At 39.5% G+C, this 16,121-nt stretch overlaps 2 protein-coding genes across 4 annotated transcripts; both read right to left on the bottom strand.

The window, feature by feature from the left end:
• Positions 1-914: 914 nt before the first annotated feature.
• On the bottom strand, positions 915-4,166 carry rbp7b (retinol binding protein 7b, cellular). Its single transcript, XM_080776653.1, has 4 exons — positions 3,968-4,166; positions 3,362-3,540; positions 3,163-3,264; positions 915-1,189 (listed from the first exon to the last, which is right to left on the bottom strand). Exons 1-4 carry the CDS (start codon positions 4,044-4,046, stop codon positions 1,136-1,138), a joined length of 414 nt encoding a protein of 137 aa, XP_080632779.1. The 5' UTR covers positions 4,047-4,166; the 3' UTR covers positions 915-1,135.
• Positions 4,167-7,060: 2,894 nt separating this feature from the next.
• Positions 7,061-16,121, bottom strand: h6pd (hexose-6-phosphate dehydrogenase (glucose 1-dehydrogenase)). 3 transcript variants are annotated; one of them, XM_080779401.1, is made up of 5 exons: positions 16,064-16,121; positions 12,004-12,673; positions 10,722-10,839; positions 10,343-10,612; positions 7,061-10,181 (listed from the first exon to the last, which is right to left on the bottom strand). In XM_080779401.1, exons 2-5 carry the CDS (start codon positions 12,649-12,651, stop codon positions 8,833-8,835), a joined length of 2,385 nt encoding a protein of 794 aa, XP_080635527.1. In that variant the 5' UTR covers positions 12,652-12,673; positions 16,064-16,121; the 3' UTR covers positions 7,061-8,832. The 3 variants fall into 3 exon arrangements, with proteins under 3 accessions (XP_080635527.1, XP_080635528.1, XP_080635529.1); XM_080779402.1 differs by having other exon boundaries at positions 15,587-16,081; XM_080779403.1 differs by lacking the exon at positions 16,064-16,121 and adding an exon at positions 13,530-14,089.

Genomic DNA, 16,121 nt, shown 5'->3' with positions numbered 1-16,121 from the left:
ATCATAGACCTATACTGTAGGCCGAGTTAGGCCCACTGTGTTAAACCATTCATTCATTAAAGGAAATAAGGAATTTTATGAAATTTATATTGAATTATAGGCTACATATATAGTATTCAGCAGACAGACTGTGTGTGTGTGTGTGTGTGTGTGTGTGTGTGTGTGTGTGTGTGTGTGTGTGTTATACAAATCTCATTCCTTTTCACATTTCTAACTATTGCAGAGTAATTCCATATAATATGTGCATATTATGTCAATCAGTGTGTCAGTATTTCAGTATGTCAGTAGGTTACAAATCTAATTAAAAATCCCACTTCCACTAGAAAAACCCCTGGTGCCTGTCTTTAAATGTGTGTCAGTAGGTTTCCGAGCCATTTCTTATTATCTGCTTTGAGAATTCAGGAAATCCGGGAGAATCACAATTGACATGATGACCCAGAATAAGTAGGCACTCAGGGACCTTATGTGATTTAACATTAGACTCAGAGTAATTAGTGTTAGGCCTAGAGTCATTCATAAGTCTCCACTATAGAGCAACACCCTAAGACACGTTACAGCTTTCCTGGGACACACAACCTTTAAGGAAGCTCCAGTAATTGTTTAATTTAATTGCACTTGTACATATTACATCCTGGACCTGAACTATTAACAGTTAGCCAGCCACTGGAGAGCAACCAGGGATCCGCTTCAGCTCAAACCTGCAGGGCCAGGCCTTTGAAAGAAACCCAGAGCACGCAGAGGAAATCCACCATGAAAACATTACATGGAGAAGTAGCCTACAGAGCACATCTCTCTCTTAGAGCATGAAAAGTTTGAGAACCACTGACCTAGAGGATAATTCATTTGAGGCTCAGGTTTTCTACAATGAAAATAATGAGCTGAAGACACAGTCCACTCAAGTTGCTGTTGTGATGTGGTGTGAGTTAGTATTTTATTTATTTATTTCAATAGCACCCAGTTGAATTACGGTAACTCAATACAAGACTCTGAGGTTGGAGACTCGACCCTAGAGGGAGCCACAGACCTTGGTGGCATAAAGTACACAGATTTTGCACATACTCCATATTTAGAGCAGAATGGACACAGTGTGAAGGTCCTTTCCTCCAAGTCAGATTTATTCCCCAGAAAGTGGAAATTAGGCACTCCTTTTAAAAACCTGTTTGCAGACTTGATCTTCACAGGTGATCACCTAGAACAAGAAAAAAAAATTATGCATTCAGTCTACCAAATAGTTGGTATAATAGAAATAGGCAGCTATAAATACTTATATAGCCTATACTATACAGACATGCATCACAAATAGAGGACACAGATGAGACAAAGTAGGGATGTACCGATGAGACATTTTCGCTAATATCGATATCCGATTGCTGCCGATTGCTGTTATGGCCGATAACCGATATAAGCAATGTCGATATGATCTCATTCTGTAGGCCTATAACATTTAAATTATTTTGTCCATTCTGAAAAAAGGCTTGAATTTGAAGAAAGAAATGCCTCTTTATTCCAAAACTGAAATGTTGGCACATATCCCAACATAAACAGTTTGAATTTAGTATTTTTATTTAAAAATGTTCCAACTTGTCTACTCTTTTGAAAGCTTCCCCAGAAAACACTTTATTTATTTTTCAACATAATTATTATAAAATAAAATATCTGCTAAAACCGATATATTATTTTGATCGATTCGATACCGATATTGCATTTTAAGGCCAATATCGTCCGATAACGATGTGATGACCGATTAATTGCCCATAGGTGCACAAATCTGCCCAAAGTTCAAACCCACTAAAAAGAATAATCTATTGCGACACATGTAGTGTCCTGGGCTGTTACGTAGCTGATGAGAGACTTACTAACATGCCTTGGGGGCTCACCTATATTCATTATTGTTCTATTGTTGTGTTATTGTTTACCTGGGAATGCATTGGGGGGTTGTGATTAATGTTTTTGTCTATGTAATCATGTATTTTATGTTTTGGGTTTAATCCATTACTTCATTCTGGATTCCTGGCTTCAGCACTGAACAAGGGTAATTCTGGTTCACCCTGCCATGTTCAAACAGCTAAGGGCCTATTCATACTCCTATTTTAGAGCCGAATAAAAGTCGGTTCGGCTCTGTAGAGCCTACAATGTGGTGACGTCATTTGAGGTTCGGGGGTGCGGGTACCGTCCTAAAGTCGTCTCTTCGGTGCTACTGAACATTTCTGACGAGCCGAAATCATTTCGGCACTACAACGCCGAAACAGCGGTAAAATAGGAGTATGAATCGGCCCTAATGGAGAAGGTCTTGCCTTGCCAGGGTCCCTTCGAGGGGGCCCATGTCAGCCTGTGGGAATGTGGCCATTCACCATGCAGGCCCCCTCATTGAGTTCAGCTGGTTTGTTAATGTGTTTACTGATCGCCACAATTAAATACTTTTCCTATCGTGAAGGGTTGCTATGCTTTATTGAACCAATTAACACTATTGTAATAGCTATGGCGTGATGGCATCATCAGTGATGTGTCAGTCAGGTCTACGATACCACTCTGCCCTTGACATTTACCAATTAAACACTGTACGGTCACACCCAGTAGTGTTTACACCCACAAAACTCCTTTAGACAAAAAAGATCCAGTCAGACTACATTGGTAATAATGGTATAAGTCTCAGGAATGCAATTCCCACACCCAGTAACATTTCTGCAGATGCTTTGGAGTATGTTTAAAGGGATAGTTGACTTTTTTTGTCCTATCGATTGCTCACCTCATGGAGTCTTTAATTCATGGATTTGATTTTGTTTGTTTTTGAGTTGACACATTCCTAAAACAATCATTTGAGGAGACTCTATAGGGCTATTTGTGTCTCCATAGGGAACAACTTCTGGTCATTAATGATTGGTGACAAAAAGTCTCCACAGGGTGACTAATCGATAGAAAAAATGTTTTTACTACTGTACAGTACAAGGTAGTATGAGTGACCTTTGTCACTCTGTTGAAGATTATAAGATTGAAACTTCATTAAGGAATTACGATTTGGTGTGCAAGATTGATCTTTGAATCTCATACTATGTGCACTATGACATTTACAAAGTATTTTTTTACTTAGCCTTGCTCACATGGATTGGTCTCTTATGAGGCATTAAAATAAATTGTGAATTTGTTTGAGGAATAACATCATACCAGATGAAGCTCATCTCCCTGTATCCAGTGGGTCCACCCTCTGTTCTTCTTTTCTCCTTTCTGAACACACACCAGCTTGCCATTGTCCCAGTTCACCACTGTCTGGTATAAAATTAAATTGTCAATATAAAGCCTTTTTTATTATGGAATTAGTCTATACTCTATATGTAGTGTGATAGCCTATTGAAAACGTTCCTACCTGGCATGACCTGTTGTCAATTCCTTTGGACAATTCTTCAATCTCTTTTCCAATTGTAAATGAACATGAAAGGTTTCTAAAAGTACTCAGTGTTTGAATGGAGAAAGAATCTCCATCTTGCGTAATCACTTTCTGGGGCTTCATCATGCAGGCAATCTTACGTGTTGCAAAATCAATACCTGTGTGTAGAAAAGAGAAATACATGTTATCTTGCACATACTACTGTACATACAGTACTTTAATTAATCTGACAGCAAGCAACAGGTCATAAGTGCAACAAACATTTCATACTTTTTCACACCATTGCTAAAATGTAAGATTTTACAAAACAATCACTTCTTCTCACCCCTTTGTATGAGACTAATATTAGTTATTTTGTTTTTGTAGGAAAAATTGTGATTGGTGGTCATATGCCTGCTAAATCTAAGATTTCACAAAACAATAATTTCGCACCATTTGGTTTGACACTGATGTTATTATTTTTTTTGTTTATGTATAAAAACTTCCACTCCAGCCTAAATAATTAACTGTTAATGTCTCTCTTTAAATGATACAAAAACAAAAAAAATAATTGTAAAGGATCATTTGTCACACCAAGACACTTACCAAGAGCATTCATATATCCATTGCAATTATCATTGCTGATCATGTCCCATGTTCCACTGTAGTTGATAACATGTCCCATGTTCCACTGTAGTTGGTAGCTGTTAATTGACTCTTACAGACACTATATTCAACCGTTAAGACTGAAAAATGACTACTGACAGGAATATTAAGAGTGAACAGATTTTAAATGTCTGCACTGACATTTGCCACAGTGTGTTAATATGGAGCAGGGGTGATGCTGCTGTTGTTGCATGCACTGAGGGCGGAACATGGCTTTTTACACAATGTGAGGAAATTGTGTTTTATTCCTCTGGGATCCCCAATTCCAATAAACTGCATCAGGATCTTCTGGCCAAACCACGTCAACATCAACCTGTGGGAATGCACCAAACAAGAACCAGTAGAGATACACTGTGAGCTTGCAGATCTGTTATTTTTGCGTAATGTTCTCTTCAGAGTAGGGATGCAAGGGTCCACTCCACATGGTTAATGCATTCTGAGTCACTCACTGTGGACAGAAACATGATCCTTCCACTTGGTGCACGTTTGGAGCAGGTGGTAATACCACAGACAGGATCTGGTTGTTGGGGAGTTACACCCGTCTGACTGAAAGGATAATAAACATGATGTTTCATTACACGCTAGTATACATGGCATATCATACTAGCAGAAGTTTACCAAGGGATCAAAGGTTAAAATTGTAAGTGGTGTGGTGTGATGAATGTTTTTTTGTAAATGTTAGGAAGTGACTTTTACAACGATCATAGTTTTGTTTTTGTGGTGATTTAGCTCCTTTATGTCATTCTGATTGTATTTATTTTGTAACAATTTGTTGTGTATGGTTGTTTTTCAGTCAAATTGTACTTGTAATATTCATGGCGGCGGTTCTGGTCCCTCAGTTCTATGTCATGGCAAGGTAACTCAATTATAGGTCCATGACATTTTCATTTGGATCGTTTAAAATTGTAGATTTGACATTATATATTTATTTCTAAGGCCAAAATCCTCCAGATACTGCAGACAGCCACTTCTGAACAACCTCGCAGTGTTCATCGCCTTATCCTTAATAGCTTCAGGTATATCACAACCCACACTAAGAAATAAAAATGTTAACTCAGTGTTATGTTAATATGGCTTTTCCCACTCTCAGAGTTACATTTATTCTCAATACTTACAATACAATACTATTTTGCAGTGGATGATTTCTATGTCCAGTGCAGCATTTAAGCGTATTTTAGCTCAAATAAACATTTGATCACTAAGAAACATGACCTACTACTGTACAGTATAGAACCCACACCACATTATCTCTCTTCTGCAGGTTTTTCAGTAATATTCACACTGATAGACCCGGTTCCACAGATCTTCAGGGCTGCCTACCATGTGTTTGGGCTGCTGTCATGTGGTCAGGGGTTGTGTACCATCATCTTGACTCTGACAGCGGCAGCATGTGTAAGATCAACATCAATACACACATGTCCCATTTTCAGTCAGGACCCTAAATATATATTTTGCAGTAAAATAATTCTGACCTCAATAGAGAAACTAAGGACTTTATATCTATTCACAGGCCAAAACGACCCCAGATCTATACTACATGTCCCTTTTTCTTACAGTGGCCTGTGTCCTCAGTACAGGTAAACTGGAAATATTTCAACTTTCGCTGTATTGCCACATCACAAGTGTACAGGTGTAAAAATAGTGGTGAAGTAAGCTACTCACGAATTGCAGTAACATTTTAACCACTTAAGCCCAATATAGTGTTGTATGAAATATAGGGAAAATAGCCGATCTACAAGCTCACAACACGTCTCAAATGTTGTGAGCTTGTATATCTGCTATTTCCACAAATTTTGAATGAATAAATAAACCCCCTTTGTTGATGATTTCTGACATTTTCACCTACAACATGTCTAAAATATGGATGACAGAGTTTCATGTTATTAAATAAAAATATAAAATATAAATTTCTGATCTGTGCGGTGTGGCATCATTCCCCTCCGTTCAGTGGACTAACATCAGTGTGGGGTGTCTTCTCAGCTTTCTTCATGGTGAAAGGAGGAGTCTGGATATCCAAAAGGCTGCCTGCATGGCTCAGCTTCACAGGAAACAATGAGCGGTAAAAGCATTCCAGCTGTCCTAAGCTGACACTCAATACTCAAACACATGAATGTTTCATGTGTTTTCAACACCACAAGCAGCTAGTAACTCTAAACTCTGTGATTACCAAAGGGAAAGTACCTGTATTAAAAACCATTAAGACCTGAGGCTGATTCAAATGCCTTCTAAACCTAGATATTTCAAGATTTTTCAAAGATCATGGTGTGTGCTTGTATACAGTATATCTGCTATTTTAGGCTGACACTCAATCCTTACACACATGAATGTTTCATGCGTTTTCAACACCACCAGCAGCTAGTAACTCTAAACTCTGTGATTACTAAAGGGAAAGTACCTGTATTATTCTTAAGCCATTTAAAGACCTGAAGATGATTCTATAAAATTATGCCTTATAAAATGACAGACACGTTTCCGGTTTTAATGGGTTAACAGAACAGAACAGAACGATTACCTATTTTTGCCAAATGTTTGCCTATTATGCCCAGAAAAAAGATGCTAGGGTTCATGAGGTCATCTTCTACTGAACATTTAGCATGCCAGTATCACAGAACACAGTAGGCTAATGGTTGTTGGTGCTGGTGTTTTATCATTAGTTCACGGAAGAAAGATTTCCAGACGGAGCCTACAAAATGATGTACTTTCAGAGATCCATCAAAAAGAAAAAAAAAGAAAATACATGTGAAATCTGTACAGTCCTGAAAGTGGTGTTTGGTCACAAGAGAAAGGCATTATCAATAGGTCATATTGATGACGAACAAGAACAAAGGGAACCAAATCTAGTCTAGTCTGTGACGTCACCAGAAGTGGACCTCACTGCTCACTGGCACTGAACAGCACAACATGAACAGCAAACACATTTTGTATATCAATCGTCACTGTCGGGAGGAAACCTTTATGTCCAAAACCGTAATCTTTCAGGAAATAAACCTGTGTTCCAATGGATCTGATGTAGTTATTTAGTTACAAGCCCTTTTAAATAAATAGCCAATGTACAATTGCACAAGTTGCTTCACAAGATTGCAACATGTTGTAAGCTTAAGATTGGAGCGACAAAGTAGTCTATTAATTGACCAAAAGTAAACCATAAAGTTTAAATATGTTGATACAAGGTTTCTGTCCAACAGCAACGATATGTATAGAACATTTATCAGGACTTCCAGATGAGATTTACAAACAGAGAAACAAAATGATCAGGGCCAGCCCGAGGCATGAGCCAACTAAGTGGATGGTTATAGGCCCTGCTAGTCTCTCGAGACTGTTGACTCACACCATTTTCAATTTCACATGCTTCTGTGATCCGTCATACAAAAGGATACATATACCATAAAAATGAGTCCGCGACCCAAAAACGGTCCCAAATCACAGTTTAGGAAACAGTATATTATAGCATTTGAAGATTGTAGAATAGGTGTCTGGTTTGAGAGATTATACCCTGCAGACAACTAGGGTCCCCCACCAGGGGGCCCCCAAGTAAGCATGAAATAAAATACAATAAATTGTAAATTATATTACCACACCATTGTCTCAACTTCACAAAGACTTGGGCTGGCCCTGGAATGTATACATAATACATATTAGTCTTTAAGAAATTAACTGAACATTCATTCTTTCAATATTTCATTTATTTTCTATGAAGACATTTTGGTAGGGCACGATGTCTACCTATGTTAAAAGTAAAACAAAATAAAATAAATTAACCTGTATGGGTTGCAAATTTACTGCAGCACAACAGGTAATATTTCACACATTTCAGCTGTATGCTGACAAGGCACTCAAATCACTTAATTGTCAAATCACTTAATTATTATGTATGTTGTAATTCTACTTGGTGGTGAATTAAACAAAGGACACATTGTAATTAGCCCATTTTTCCTCATTGATACAAAAAATGTGAATTTAGTGCTTTACTAATTACTACAGTATAAATTATCAAATCTAGCAATTTTGATTACATAGCAAATTTTGATTCTATTTTTTTTCTATTCACCTGAGATCATTGGTTAATCAGCAAATTCCCCTTGCATTTCTACAGTCACAGTACACAGTCTCTCTCTCACACACACACACACACACACACACACAAATAGGCAACATGTCACAGAGTAGCCTAATATTGCATTACAATTCCTCACATTTTCACAACACAGTGGTGATATTTGATAAGATTGCTTGGACAGCATAATTTCCCTTTCGTAGTATTTAATAATGGATCATGGATATGGTTTATAGTGTTTGAAAATGATACTGCAGATACAATTATCATAGTGGTATCAGAACACCGTAGCACACGTTTTGATGTTTTGTTGTGTTTTAGTTTTTTCATAGATTCTACAGGGAGTTGTTGTCAACACCAATAGCATTTGAAAATGTTGGGGTAATCTATTGCATCAGCAATACATATTTCAATTGCCATTTAAGTTGTAAAGAGTACCAAAAGTACTCAAATAATGCCCCTTGAATTATCTAATCCTTCTTGCACTCACTAATGTCCTATATAAACACCACTCGTAAAGCAGCCAAGTACAGTAAAAGATTTTCCATATAATCATACAATAATATTTGCTGATGTTATTTGCCCCGGCAGTGTCTTTCACTTGCTCATTCGCACACAAACACATTCAAACCGGTGGAAGAAAAATCTTTCCCTGCAATGTTCAGAGACAAAGAGCTCTGATTCGTGAATACATTCTTGGTCAAAATTCAGCCCGTAAGTAAAATAATTTTAAAAGTCTGATGTGCAGTTCCTACCCTAAAAGTGCATCATAGTCTATGTACCAAACAAGCCTGCCGTTTTCTGGCTGCACCCCGGTAACCGGCCATTTGTTAAGGTCGTCCTTTACGCGGCTCAATTGGGTGACAAGTTCATGCTTTCCTTTGCCCATCACTAGCACGGCGACTTTACGAGCTCGGTTAATGGCCCTAAAAGTCAGGCTCATGCGTTGGTGAGGTTTAACAGGGCTCTCGGTGAGCGCCACCAGACGGTCCCCATGGCCATCTAGTTTACCACCAGGGAACAGAGAGGCTGTGTGATAATCGTAGCCGACGCCCAAGAGCACAAAGTGGAAGCTGGAGCTGTTAACTAACTGGGTGATCTCTCTCTCGTAGAGCAGTGCCCCACCATCTTCCTCCACACACAGACGCTGGTGGAGCTGCACAGGCATGGGGTGGATGTTGTAATAGGGAATCCTGATGTGTTGCAACAGATGTTCATGTAGGTTATGGAAGTTGGACTCTGACTCTGTCAGGGGAACACAGCGCTCATCCACCAGCCACACATGGGTATTCTTCCAGGGGAAGGAGTAATGATGCTGGCTCAACCTGTGGAACAGGGCGAGGGGAGAGGAGCCTCCCGACAGGGCGAGGTGGAACGTGCCCCCCTCGCTCACTGCTGCCTCCGCTGCCACCTGGAGGTCTGCGGCTAACCTCTGGATGAGCTCCTCGGCCCAGGCAGACACCATGTTGTTGCTGCGATATTTACCTTGCATCACCTGGAAGCTGTCTGTTGCCATACCACCCATCTGGTCCGGGGTGCTCATTACTACAGCCTCGCTGGCAAAGCTAATCTCCTTTGCTCTCACGTAGAAGTCCAACAGGCTGCCATTGTCGTCACCCCCAGGGTAGATGCGAGGGAAAATGTTGGCCAGGCTGTTTAGCAAGGGCGACCATAAGCCCCAGGAGGCCAGGAGGTTCTCTGCACTGATGAAGCTATCTTTTCGTCCCTGGAAGATCTGTGCGATGAGCTCTGCATAAGCTTCCCTCTGCTCTTTTGGAGCTAGTATGTAATAGTCAGAAATTGGCAAGCCTAGAACACTGAAATTTTTATGCTCCGTCACGTTCTTCCACTCACTGTCCTTTAGAGATGGCTTAAATAGATTCTTTGAGACAAGAATGGCTGGATATTGAAGGCTGCCATGGCCAAAGTGAAAAATTAGCTGTTTGGGCTTGCAGTGCATACTGTTTTGGTTTTGCACACAAAAAATGTCATTCTTGAAGACAATGCGTGCATACCCCACCCGCTCATCTAACATCTTCCCTGATGTCACAATGATTGGTACTCCTTCATACTGTGCCATGTCGATGTGTACCATAACAGCTGAAACAAGGGAATAAAGCATGCTTAACTTCTGCACAGTATAGTGTATAAATAGTCAGTGGGTCAGAATACATTTAAGATTCGCAGTGTGGCAAAATGGAAAAACTACCGTAGTAGAATTTGAGAAATTTTAAATAAATAAGAAGCCCATTAACACTTACCAGCAAAGGTTGGAGTGTAACTAAAGTAATCCTTTGTCTTATTCAGCTCCTTCTGCACCTCTTTGTTGTAGGCTTGGTACTGGCCTATAACAGCCCGGTTCTTTCCCAAGGGCTGCAAGACACTGAACATCTTCAGCTTGTTCCGGAGAACTTCTTTAGCGTTGCTAAGATTCTCTGGCAGCTTCATGGTCAACAGAGACATGACCTCAGTCAGGTGATTCTGTAGCACATCTCTGATCACTCCATACTGGTCATAGAATGGAATGCGTCCTTTGGGGACAAGTGAGGAGGACAAGTGAGCAAAATTATAATGAAGTGATAAATGATTAAAGACAGTATATCAAATATTTTACAGAATGTGCAAAATTCTGACCATCACCTTTAGCATCCAGGGTCTCTTTCAAAACAATCTCCACTCTGTCAATATGGTGCTTGTTCCAGATGGGACTGAGAAACTTATTATTCTCTTTTCTGAACTGTAGTATCTTTGAAACAACCTTTTAATAAAAAACAGGAAATGTATTATTCAATTAAATGCTTTACTAAGTTGTTAAAGGACCATACCGATGGTCCGGTTAAGCGCACTCACTGCGATTCACAATGTATTGCCAAATGCCAACCATTTCTCAAAGAATCTGTGGTTTGTTAATTGGATCAATTTATTTCCTGTTTATTCAACGGCCTGTTGAAGTGATAAACACTGCTGTAGTGCCCCATATGTTTGTATGACTATTTTCATGGCAGACTCCTGAACAGTGTTTGTGCCAAGTTTGGTCAGGTGCAGATCAGAGAAACAGTGTGCCCCCTGAGGGCCACATGTAGCCCCTGGTGTGGTTATTCTGATGACAGACCCTTGAAAGTTGAAGTTGAAGTTCAATGTCGACAAGAATCTGATTAAACAGTTTTACAGTGCCTACATCGAGTCCATCATTTCTTTCTCCATTATCTGTTGGTATGGTAATCTCTGCATCAGAGACAAAAAATCCCTAGGGAGAATTGTAAAAGTGGCCTCTAAAATCATTGGCTCACAAATGAACGGCCTAGACCAGATCTTTAAGAAACAGGTACTTAACAAAGCCCTGTGTATCCGATCTGATGCTGCTCACCCACTATACGGAGAGTACATCCTTCTCCCATCCGGCCTTCGCTTGCGAGCCCCATGTGCCACAAAAAACAGGCACAAACATTCCTTTGTCCCGGTCTCTATTCACACACTGAATGCTGCTGTGGGTAGATCGAGGATATAACCTTATGATGAGCACTTTCACTTTTTACTGTATTATCTCGTGCCTATGTCTATGCACACACACTTTTATGACCTATCGCATAGCACTTTAAACGCCTGCACTTTAATGGTTGTGTGCACCTTTGTACTCTGGTATCCGCTATGTGAACTGTTTGTTTGTTTGTACTGTTTCATTCATTGTTTAATGTACTGTCTATGCTGCAACCCAATTTGCCCTTCGGGGACACTAAATAAACTTGAACCTTGAACCTTGAAAAGTTGTTTGTGCCAATTTGGTTAAAGTGGTTAAACACATTGTGATGCTATGTTAACAAATTTCACTGGGGACCCTCTGAAACCCCCTCAAAGACCCCTGGTCGTCCCCATGTTTAAAACCACTGTATGCCAAGTGTAGAGAGATGTTGGGTTTCATTACCTGCTTCCCCAAGTAGTGGTCGATTCTGTACATCTCCTTATCCGTCAGGGAGGTCCCAAGTTGAGTTGCTAGTATTTGTGCACTGGTGAGATCGTGGCCAAAAGGTTTCTCTAGCACTACCCTCAGCCACGCCCCATTGGGCGGTCTGCAGCTATTGTTGATCTTATCGGCAATGTCTGCATATGAAAAGGCAGGTACTGATAGGTAGAAGAGCCTCCCGGCCTCCACCATGCCCTCTTGCTGCAGTTGTTGTTTCATATCGTTACACAGAGCCTGGTAGTCGTCTATGGTCTTCAGCTGCTGGTACCGTGCTAGACGCAGGAACTGCTCTTTCAACAGGGCACAGCGCTGCAGGGACAATTCCTTTGAGCAGGGCACAGCCTTCAGAATCTCAAAGAAAGTTGGTGTGCCTTTATCCCCAGGTGACAGTCCTCCGCCATAGAAGGAGAAAGTGTACCCACTAGTAATTTGTTTGGTGTATAGCTGGAAGAAGCCCCGCCACAGGTACTTCTTTGCCAAGTCACCAGTTCCTCCGACTATGACTACTGAAACATGGCCCATTTTCTGTCCCTCCTGCTTCTCCTTGCCATGGGACATGTGGGCACACAGAGAGGCCAAAAGCAGAGACAACCTCACAATATGCCACATACTCAGATGAGCTTAGCTCCTCCTATAAGGAAATAACAATGAATTAAAGTTCAAACCATGTATGACATTTTTAAATACAAACAAATGGATAACAAATGGAATCAAATTAAATTTTGTCTTATATACAGAAAGCATAGAAGGCCCTACTCTCCATGGAGGAATAAACAATGGTTGTTGCTATGTTTAAAACAACAATTACTGTGTCAATATGAGATATACAGTTTCTCAAATGAAATAATTTTGTATCCGATTACAGTACCAGTAAGACGCGCAAACGCGGGAAGCGAACGCAGCTGAGACCCTGCAGATCATGTCTGTCTGTCTGTCTGTTACTGTATATGTGGACCTGGCCCCTTTTGTGCCCATATATGGAGCTGAGTGATTGCTGATGCAACACACTCCATATTTGGACGTATAGCGGGACAGACACACAGACAGACACACAGACAGACATGATCTGCTAGGTCTCATAGTAAGTGTTCGCAAAAACATGCTTATGCAATGTTTTACCTACGCTCATACCACTGCACAGACATTAGGGGTTTTCTTTTAAAAGTGGTTATGACCGTTTACAGGCTGGAATAAAGAGATCTAAACACTCAGTGTGCACAGCCTCCATTTTAGCTTTAGTTGTTTAGTTGTTGTTACAGTATATAGGAGAAAACATGCTATCTAAAAATGAATGGAACATAATAAAGTCCAAGTCCAACAATTCTGTGAGTCAATCCAATGTTGCTGCTATAGTGCACACATTAAACTACACTGACCTGACGTTTTATTTATTGGTAACACGCATTGCAATTGAACACCCTCCAAATAGCACCTTTCATCGGTTTCTATATAGACTGTGTGATTATTTAAAACTAAGCTAGACTTACTTAGTATAGATTCTGTCCTCCTTCCGTTTAGTGTAATTATTTCTGGCTATTAAGAATAAAATCAAAGTAAATTACACTTTGCTTAATGAGTGTCCAAACGCAAGCAGACAATAGACTGCTGGGAATGTTATAGGAACAGCATTACAGGCAACTTATCTATGTTTCTGGACTGACCGAAGATCAATGTCTGGATTTGAGATAGGAACATAGTAAATCAGTACGCCATCTCTCTCTACACACCATCAGCTGGAGTTATGCTTACTGTCTACACTTTGTTCCAACAAATATACCAATCATTATAGAAATTGTTATCAAGTTAATCTTATGTGCGCTAAATTAAAGTACATAATTAACCCAGTAAGACCTGACAAATGCCTTCTAAATCAATTCTCCAACTTTTCACACACACACACACACACACACACACACACACACACACACACGAAAATGTTTTGTGCCATTGAACCCCAGAAGAAGAGAAGATTTGAGTTAAAAATGTCAAAACTATTCAACATTTGTCCACTTTCACAACTTTCCAGATTTTTCAAAAATAGCAGATGTACAAGCTTGCAACGCACTGAGCTTATATATCTGCAATTTTTAATGGACCACTTTTCAACCTATCTTCATATACTAGGTGCTCACTAATAATCATGATAAAATGACACAATTATTTTCTACTGTGTCTGTGTTCATAGGACTGTGGGCAGTTCAGAAACCCGTCCACCAGTGACATCATTTATGGGGAATCCAAGCTAATAGAAACTGCAGGCTTTCTAGTCCTGAAAAGTTGCAATGCGAAAATGGAAGCCATCGTTCTCACGATAATACAAATCAAAACATTTTTGTAAAAGAAAATTGTATAAAAGAAATCTGCCTGTCACTGCATGTCACTGGTGGACAGGTTTCTGAACTGCCCACAGCCCTCCTATGAGACACAGACTGAGTAGAAAAGAATTGTGCCATTTTATCATGATTATTATTAGTGAGGACCTATTATTTGAAGATAGGTTGAAAAGTGATGAAGTGGTCCTTTAATAGCCAACGCTAAAATCTGAAAAGACACAGTTTTAATGGGTTAAAGGACAATCTTATATTTGCCATATAAATGGAATTTGAAAACTAAATTTTGATCATTTGTAGTAAGAGGCGGGGCTTTTTAAATAACAGCTTATCGATTGCAATTACGGTAAGGGTCAGCTGATGGATTACAGTAAGGGGCTTTTCAAATAACAGCTCATCCGTTACGGTAAGGGGCTTTTCAAATGACAGCGTAACATCTGGGTTACCAGTGATCACAGTTTACACAGTGATAATGTCAACAACAAAGGTCACAGCTATGTCCGGGTTTGAACTATCTGTCTGCTCGATATGCCGATGCAAGAATTTCAGGATCTCCAATCTACAGGATATCTAGATATGCACAGTGACTACAGTTATATTTCCTCAAAAGGAAAATAGATCTGACAACTAGTAGACCCTAGACAATATCTTAGGCACTATAGGTCAAAAATAAATGTAGTGCCCCCTAGATCACATAATCACAGACCCAGTTTGATTCCACCTATGTACAAATCCACCTGTCTTCAGTATGCTCTCTGTCTAAAATAATTTAAAGCAAACTATTGAACACAAGATCATTTGAAAAAAACAATATCTTAGGCACAATGTTTATAGTCCATTATTTTCCATTGATATAGTAAATAAACTGGGTCCTGAATAAACGTGACGTTATGTGAACACATTTATCTCACATTGACTTGATTAATATGTGTAAAATGTAAATGTAATCATAAGAGACCAGACTATATTTTGATTCATTTTTTACTTTGCCTTCCCTTTATTAACATTTTCATGATTCCTGTTGTAACTAGCATTCGTCCATTCAGTGGGTAGACATTCAAATCATTAATAATACCACCAGCTATAAAACAGCATATGCCATATGCCATTTATGACTTTCACACTGTAAATCAACAATATTCAATTTAACGTTCAAATGTCAGCAATAACTAAGAAAAAGTAATGGCCCATGAGGACAAATAAAAAAGATATACCTTGATGATGTTGGTAAGAAGTTAATAATCCATGATGTGTCTCGATTTACGTTAAACCGGTTTCTGTTTACCACAAAACTAGCTGTGCCATATGTACAAGCAAAAACATGTCATCAAAATAATGTCATTAATGTGCACAGTGCAAGCCAAAATAATGTCACCATGGTCATGAAGACAGCAGTTTGGTGTCATGCTTCTATGACTGGGGCTACATTGTAAAGGTCCCATTGAAACCCATGTGCTCTGATGTGCAAGGCCATCACTTACTGTCACAATAGAACATGCCATTCAATAGGACTGCTCCACCTGCTAGCTGTCAAACTCCACAACATCTGAAATGTCTATTAACTTTTCAACAGACAGGCGCCGTTCTTTCACGTTGGAAATCATCACGTTGACTAACATTTTTCACCAGGCATTCGGTCATATTTTTGACAAACAGAACTACCGTATACAAATAAGCGTTTTAATACCAACCTGTGGTTCAATGAGTGATCCGACGATACACACGGTGCGATATTTTGTTCAATACGCT

Source organism: Protomyctophum bolini (genome assembly GCF_963924005.1).
Source record: "Protomyctophum bolini genome assembly, chromosome: 2".
Taxonomy (NCBI): Eukaryota; Metazoa; Chordata; class Actinopteri; order Myctophiformes; family Myctophidae; genus Protomyctophum; species Protomyctophum bolini.
Note: the sequence above shows the minus strand (reverse complement) of the source record. Positions and strands in the feature narration are given on the sequence as shown.